The 9,124-nt window shown below is 26.9% G+C and overlaps 1 protein-coding gene across 1 annotated transcript; it reads left to right on the top strand.

Annotated features, from left to right (window-relative positions):
* Positions 1-1,753: 1,753 nt before the first annotated feature.
* Positions 1,754-2,443, top strand: LOC100159206 (polyadenylate-binding protein 1-like). Its single transcript, XM_029485354.1, has 2 exons — positions 1,754-2,221; positions 2,294-2,443. Exons 1-2 carry the CDS (start codon positions 1,754-1,756, stop codon positions 2,441-2,443), a joined length of 618 nt encoding a protein of 205 aa, XP_029341214.1.
* The last annotated feature ends 6,681 nt before the right edge of the window (positions 2,444-9,124 follow it).

The raw sequence follows: 9,124 nt of genomic DNA, 5'->3' as shown, positions 1-9,124 counted from the left end.
AAATTGTTGTTTATAAATTAGCCTTGGATCAGTTAAATTGTATTGTTATATTTTTAATTACAAAAAAAACATAATTCCTATGAAATACATAATAATTGAATACAAATTAAATTTAAATAAATGGATGAAAATATTAAATATATTTGATAATAGCAGTTAAACAATTAGGTATCTTAATTATTTTAAAATAATTGTATTTATTTTAAACTTGAATAGGTTGCTCAAGATGAGACTGGTAATTCAAAAGGCTATGGTTTTGTTCATTTTGAAACAAAACAATCTGCTACTCAATCAATTGAAAAAGTTAATGGCATGTTGCTCAATGGAAAAAAAGTATTTGTTGGTCGATTTGTTGGCAGGAATGATCGTGAAAAGGAATTGGGTCAACAAGCTAAACTTTACACAAATGTTTACATTAAAAATATAGATGAAAATGTCAATGAAAAAGAATTGTTTGAGATGTTTAAAAAATATGGAACGATTACTAGCTGCAAAGTTATTATAACACATTTTAATTTATTTGTAGAATATAGTTATTTATTAATTTGTTTTACATTTTAGGTCATGTTCAAAGACGATGGAAGTTCTAGAGGTTTTGGGTTTGTGGCTTTTGAAGATCCAAAGGAAGCTGAAAAAGCAGTAACTGAATTACATGGCAAAAAAAGCCCAGAAGGAAAGGTAATTATTCAGAAAATATATTATATGATAAGGATATTAATAAAACGACATGTGGTAGACTTATTATGTAAATCGTGCTCAAAAGAAAACTGAACGTCAACAAGAATTAAAACGCAAGTTCGAACAGTATAAAATTGAACGTATAAATAGATACCAAGGAGTTAATTTGTATGTGAAAAATTTGGATGACACAATTGATGATGAACGTTTACGCAGAGAATTTAGTGCCTTTGGAACTATTAAAAGTGCTAAGGTAAATATTTAAATAGTTAAAAATTTAAATTTGATGACTGTATTGCTTATTAAAATGTCTTAAAAGTAGCGATAACTTGGCTAAACAACTTTTCTTAAACCACCAAAACAAAATTTTTGTTGATAATATATTTAATCTAATTTTAGGTGATGATGGATGATGGTCGTAGTAAAGGATTTGGTTTTGTATATTTTTCATCTCCAGAAGAAGCTACTAAAGCAGTAACTGATATGAATGGCCGTATTGTTGGTACTAAACCATTATATGTTACATTAGCTCAACGCAAAAAAGACCGTAAAGCCCATTTAGACTCGCAATATTCACAACGCAATACTAATATGAGAATGCAATCCATTGGCCCAGTAAGTCGATAATAGTATTTTTATTTTAAATAGTTCATTGTGTAGTATTCTAGATTAGTAATTAAATAATTAAAAATATATTTTAACATACCGTATTTGAATTATAGATATATCAACCTGGTGCTTCAAATGGTTACTTCGTACCTACTATTCCTCAGCCACAGTATTTCTATGGACCTACTCAAATGACTCAAATTCGTTCACAACCAAGATGGGCTTTCCAATCACAAGTTAGGGCAGGAACACCGCAAACTGCTGCTCCCGGTACTTTTTGCATATAACTAATATGATCTTGCATCTAGCGTTGATTTTATTTTTTTCTACACTTTTGGATAGTGTTTGGTTATTATTTTGCGTAAACAACATTTATGAACTATTGTATACCATATTATCTGAAACAAAATATATTTCTTTACATTTGTTATTATGATTTATAAAATATTTTTTAGGTTATCCAAATATGGCCACACAGCACCAAAACATTGGAGCTCGAGCTCCTGTACCAGCAGGTCAACAAGCTGCATTAGCTAGAAATGTCATGGTAGATACAAATGCTAGACCCATTAGCACAGCTCAACAAAAAATGCCAGGTGCTGTTTCTGCTGGAAGTGTACATGTTCCTGGAGCACGTGATACAGGCTCTGGATATAAATATACCCCTAATATGCGTAATCCTCTTAGTCAAGATCAAGGCATAGGACAAGCACAACCTGGTCAAGCTCAAGGTATGGGACAATCACAACCTGGTCAAGCTCAAGGCATGGGACAAGCACAATCTGGTCAAGCTCAAGGCATGGAACAAGTACAACCTGATAAAGCAGCTGTACATGTATATGGACAAGAACCACTTACTGCAACAATGTTGGCCACCGCTAAGCCGGAAGATCAAAAACAGATGTTGGGAGAGAGGCTTTTCCCTCTTATTGAGGTAAAATCTTAATTTATACATGTAGTAATTAATTTAATGACTTATATTAAATTATTCAATATTATATTGTAGCGGATGTATCCGGAATTGACTGGTAAGATCACTGGTATGTTGCTGGAGATCGACAATTCTGATTTGCTTCACATGTTGGAACATCATGAATCTTTGAAGAACCAAGTAGAAAAGGCTGTTGCTATGCTTCAGGCCCACCAAGCACAATAGACCCAAGTGAAGAAAGAATAGTTGCGCCCATCATGACATTTTCTTCATTATTACATTTTCTACAAATATTCGTTTAAAAATTTCTTTTTCATTAATATCTAATTTTTTTATTAGTAGGAAAATTAAAAACTTTGTATGAGTAAAAAATCGAGCGTGGTAAATTGAACTAAGCTGAAATATAGTCTGGTTTCAATTTCAGTAGTAATGTCGCAACACTTTTATGGAAATTATCTAATTAAAAATTTAACACTACTAAAATTATCTTGGATATTTGTTCTCTATATTACATTGGCATTGTTCAACTACTTACAAATTCTTTTTTTATAAAAACAATAATTCCTATTGTGCTTACCAATAACATTTTATTTTTTTTAAATGGGATTTTTAAAGATCATCACATTAAATTTGTTGTGCTTACTACTTCTAATTTTCCGTTTATTCATATTTCATAAAACAATGCATTTCATTGGTCAATAGAATTTCTGTTAACAATAAGTAATCTTTTGTTCTACAATATAATATTTAAGAAATTACATATTTGGACTATTTGTTGCATATTAATCCTCTGCCGTTTAAATTTGTATTCCAAGTACCATTGAATTATACATAACATTTTACAGATCTAAAGATGGTACATTATTCAGTCATCATTTCCTTGCATATTCAATCCTGAAAAATATGTTTTATACAGTATTACAGTGTTCATTTAAATTTTACTTATTTACATTGATTAAAATTACTATAGTATTCATAATCAATGTTATAAGTTGAAAAAGCAAATTTACACAATGTACTGATGATTTAATACTTGTGTTATCACTGTATAATGAAAATTGTTGCTAACAATCTTGCCGAAAACCATAATAATCTATATTTTATACTACAGTATTAAGTCAAGGAATTCCAGCTCAAACCTTCATGCATTTGCATATTTGTAATTTGATTCGTAATGAATTTGATTATTTTACGTATGTCCAATTTTCAAAAAATAGATGTTGTTTTTTTATTCAAACTAAAAAAAGAATAACCGTAAATACATGATTTTCCCGAAATGCTGAATGTTTATATTAGCAATTTCTATGCACCATAACATTTTTAAAATATTGTGACTGGATATAAGAAAATTTCTAGTTTATTATTTTCGTTTTAATAATTATTAATACAACATTTTTTGCACCTCCAAAAAACTTGAAAATGTAATTCAACATTCCTGATAACTTATAAGTTATTGTTAGTGGAAATTAAAAAATGAGTTAACGATAATACACAATACTTTTATATCAACGTTTGAAGTAAAAATGTTGATAAAATTCATCAAAATCACGAATATTGCTAAATTATTTCAAGTTCGATATTCATAAAAAAAAAATGACTTAATATATAGATTTGAAAATTTTATACAAGATTCCCCCTAAGTTTATTTAATTACAAAAAAAGTTCTAGAAAGTCTAATTATTTTTTATGAGCATTTGAAGTAAGAAAGACATTGGATTTTCACACGTAAATAACAAATTTCCTTGTTTTCATAATATTCAAAAACTATTAACCATGGGTACTTTATACTGTCACCAATTGTTTATTTTATTATTTTCTATAATTTTAAAATTTTCTAAATATTTTGACTCTTGACCTATTTGTGGTCTTGAAATGTTCAAGTTTTTTTTTATAAATATCAATAAAAATGTTGTCATTGGGTAAAAAAGCTTGAAAATATAAGGTAAGTTATTATAATAGCAGTTGAAAAATATTAAAGATACATAGGCATGATTTATAAGCATTACATTTTCAATATTTATAGCAATAGATTGAAAATTTAAAACAAGGTTTCTCATAAGTAGTTCATACTGTAGGAAAATATATAAGCACGGTTTTTTTTTTTTTTTTATAGATAGCTTAAGTTAAAATTTGGACGATATTAAGTATTTAAACGAAGAATATTGATTTTAGTTATTTTCTTGTCATTTAAAAATATTCATTGGTACTTGAAATTTGTCCATAGTAATATAGTATAATATTATAACTTTTACACGCAATGGCATTTTTCAATTTTGATGACAAAAATTAATTCAACCTACCTACTGTTTTACTAATGTTTAATAGTAAAACATACTTAGTATTATTAAATATAGGCTGATAACCCGTCTCCGCTCTGAATTGTTTTTCGTATAGAATGATATACCTATAGTTGTATTCAAATTTAAAACATCCATTACAGTGATTCACTCACTCACATTTTAAAATATTATTTTTATTTTTTTATCAACAACTTGGAAAAATTATTTTTTTTTGTCAGCAAACAACTAATCCCCGAAAAAAGTCGAGAATTTAATAATTATTATTGTTTGTAGGAGACTTCTGGGTCACTTATTTTACACTTGTGTTCAGTATTAGGAATCTATCCATATTATATTATATGTTATAGATTATCATTTAAAATGGAATGTTGTAAATTAAAATGTATTACTTACATCTAATTTCTATTTATTTTTAATAAAATTTAAAAGTGAATTTGCCAGATTAAAAGTTTGTTTATTCGGTCAAATGCTCTGCAGTCTGTGTCGATTGTAAATTACCTAATTACTTTAATAGAAATTAAATAGCATTTATGATATCATTTATAATATCATAAAAATATAAAATATACTTGGTAAATAGGTTGAACGTCTTCGCTCAGTATCGTTTTTCGAACAAACTGATTTTATATCATTGAATTAAAATTTAACATATCAATTCAGTCACCGAAATGACAACAAAATTACAGCAAAGTGGTACCCAACCAAGATTAATATAAATGGAAGGTTCGCTTATCATGCTGATATGTTGTGATTGGTTGAATTGCGTGTGACGTCAAAATAGTACACATCTTTTTATCTTATATCCTCGATTATATGAAAGTATACAAGACTCGGGGTTGTTAGTTGTTACTTGTTATGTTTAAAACAAAAATTTAAAACATATTTTGTTTTAAATATGTTTTGTTAATTGTTTAAACGAATAAAACATTTGTTTAAAACAATGTAAAATTCAAGTGAATATTGTATTTTTTTTTTCCAAATATTCTATTTAAAACTCAAACAATTTGTTCCTTTAAAACATTGTTTTGAACAGAAAAATCAGTTTGAAAACAATAAATTAAACAAGACTACCATAGGTACAAAGAAATAACAAAACTTTTTAATTAAATTTGCATTAAGTTGTTCTGCATAAATTATTAGATTATTTTTATTGCTTTTTCATTAATTTTCTGAATATTATATATTTATATGAGTGTACAATATAATATTAATACAGATAATATGAAATTGTGTATTGATAAGTAAAAATGTACTATATTATAACATAAAAATTAACCAATTATTACAAATATTAGCCAACCACTGCAGTACCCGTTTTTTTAAACTATTATTTATAAGCATTAAGATTACATTTTTGATGTTGTAAGACATGATCATTCAAATAATAATGTTTTTAACCTAATAAAACATAAAAAAATATTTATGAATTGTATACACAAATATTGTCAAATAATAACGTAGCACATGGGTAACTTATAATTTCATGATCTACTTACAAGGCTGAATATAATATATATACTATAATTAAGTAATTATTTTTTTAATTTAAATATTTAATACATATAAAAATCCATTGTAAAACATATACTTTTATTATTTTTTCGGGAAAAGCAGTTTGTATTTTCATTATTTTATCAGTTCGTATTTTGAAATATTTGGCCTATCATTTATTTTTTTCATTATAGTTATTAAATTCAGTTTCGATCAATTTTACCACTTGCATCCATACATCAGAAGGAGTAGTCAGGCCCCCAAATTATCTAACCAACTAGGAAGAGTTTATTTATGTTCTTCATTAGATTTTGTTATGGAACCTTATTCAGGAAAATATCCGCATCAAAAATATATTTGGGGGGGGGGGATGTGCGGGGTTCTTAATAATATGCAAAACTATTATTTTTAATTCCGCTACCATGTGTATATTTTGAGCGGTAATTAATTATTGGATTAAATTATATGGTATTTTATTTAATTTCAGTATTATAACAATACCAAAATCACATTCCGTGTAATATACTAATAAAATATTTCAATTTATTGACGTTAAAAGTAAAATATAATAATATATACTGTAATTGATATAAATAAATATAAAATAATAAATTCCAGTATGGCTGCATTTAATATTTAAAACTTCGTATTATTATGACTTCATTTTATTATCTACCTCGCACCTGTTATTTACTCCCCATCCAACACGATTAAACCTTCTATTTATATTATCCTTTGTACCCACCCTCCCGGTACATTTTAATTGTGTATTATAGCTCCTAACATTCTTTTTTAATTAGTTAGGTTTTTGCAAGACATCACGTAGAAACTTAGTGAACGTTATATGCATAAAGTACACAAGTGAAAATAACAAAATATATGGAGTTATAGGTACACTGGAGTTATACACTTATAGCTATAAACTTGAAATTTTCATTTTACCATACTTTTTTCAAGATATATTAATGTCTATAATTATCACTTATCACTATAACAGATATCTGCAATACGAATTAATTATACTTACACATATTTTGTAATCATTATGGCCAACACAATATAAAATTATATTGAACACTGAGGTAATGTACATCCTATTTTGCCTTTAAAAAACGCCGGGTAATCCTGAGTGTTAGCTGCGCTAAATATAATTGTATACAATAATAGCATAATGCCACAATACAAGTTTTATTAATATTTATATACACGCCTTATTTTGATCAGTATTTATGATTTAGCGTACTCCATAACTTAAATAATATCTACCATACAATTTGCAATTTATCGTTGTTTATTGTACTTTTAATTTTTGATTATAAATTATAATATAATAAAAAAAACGTTTATATAAATTGTTTCTGTATAAGTTGGTCTCCGCAGTTTTTGGTTAAACTATTTTTTTTGTTAGAACATTTTTATTTTACAGCGACTAATAGTTTCAACAGTTATTGTCCCGCAAATTTTAAAAAAATATCAGATACCTAATATATATAATAATATCATGCTTAGACGGCATACCTAACATAGCCGTTGCATTTCTAGGTCGCTGGCATAATTGCATCAGGTTTATCATCGATCCTACGACATTGAAAATATATATTATTTAGTAATTTATAATAATAATAATATTCCTAGTTTTTTTCCTCTTTTTATATGCATTAACAATGTAAGTAATAATTAATATTATTGAAATCATTATCAGTCAGACTGAACTTGTTGGCGTAAGTATCTAAGTCTAAAAACTAGAAATATGCATTTTATACTTGTCAAATCAAATCATTCAAGTCGGTTCACTATTCAACACTTAACTGATCCCTTCCACCGTGGTCCAATTTTGTCTTAACTACAATAATACAATTTACAATATTATAATTATGAATTATGATTTTACGAACTCTTTATCCGAGTAAATTACAAATGTACCTACGGTATATTATTAGTACAAATGGTACACGTGCCAATATGATGCAATTAAAACAAAATTAAATATTTATAGGTATGTACAAAAAACCTACAGACATGATAACGCCACACGTTCGTGAAATTAATACCATAGAGTTTCTAAATGTTTATTCAAAAAAGTTACAAACTTTTTTTTGCATATTTTGCGATTTTTTTTAGTTTTTAGTGCTTTTTTTGGACTTTTTTGCAATTTTACCTTTTATTGAATCAAAATAGATTATATTTTATGAAATTATATTTTAGTAAACGTATTTTTAGATTTTTGTCAATCAAATAATTACGATCATTTCGTAGGTAGGTATTAGGTATTTGGTTCTAATTGCTATTATCTGCTGATTTTGCTGGTTTTTTTTCTACCAGAAGGTCAAATTAAATTTTTATGAGCGTTTAAAGTTCATATTATTACAGGATTGGATATTCACTCGATTTCCCATGTAGTAATTTTCTTATTTTGTTGTAATTCAAAAACAAATAACTGTAGATACATTCAATTTACACCATATTTTTATTTTATCAATTACCATGCTTGATAGTACTGTATTCAAAACTGTAATTCAAAACATTTTTGTGAGCTGTTTGCGTACAATTTTTTTAATTTTTTTCTACAATTTTCAATAAAATGTTATTTGTTGGGCCAAAAAGTGTGTAAATTGATTACAAGGCGCCTGATATATTTTTACTATAGCAGTTGAAAAATATTAAAAATACACAAGCACGATTTTTTTACAAACACTTAAATTTCAAATTGACAACATTTATCAAATTTAATAAAATTGTAAATTCCGTAATTTTAAATTTCAACGACAAATATTAGTGATCACATAGTATATTGCGCATTTGCGCGAACACTATAATCGAAATCGAATGATTAAAATATCGCGACGTCGCGTACTCCGTCATTACCTACCACTGTATTACATTATGTAATACCAATCGGTGTAAATGCCAAAAATTTGGTCAAATTTGTAACTCAAATCGTCATAATAGTTGTGAAGTGTTTACAACACTGATGATCGTGGTACCCACATCAAACTCTGTATTCTTATTGAACATGATAAAAAGGTCACTGTCAATTAAAATTATTGATAAAAAAGACTTGTCTGCAATCGATCTAAACAACCTGGTCTCGTGGTTTAATTATATTGAATCTTAA

The sequence above is a fragment of the Acyrthosiphon pisum genome, chromosome X (assembly GCF_005508785.2).
Source record: "Acyrthosiphon pisum isolate AL4f chromosome X, pea_aphid_22Mar2018_4r6ur, whole genome shotgun sequence".
Lineage (NCBI taxonomy): Eukaryota > Metazoa > Arthropoda > Insecta > Hemiptera > Aphididae > Acyrthosiphon > Acyrthosiphon pisum.
This window is presented reverse-complemented; position numbering and strand designations above follow the sequence as displayed.

Coding starts and splice junctions, on each gene's coding strand:
- LOC100159206 (XM_029485354.1), top strand. CDS start 1,754: ATGGCCACACAGCACCAAAACATTGGAGCTCGAGCTCCTGTACCAGCA. Junction 2,222..2,293: donor GGCTTTTCCCTCTTATTGAG/GTAAAATCTTAA, acceptor ATTATATTGTAG/CGGATGTATCCGGAATTGAC.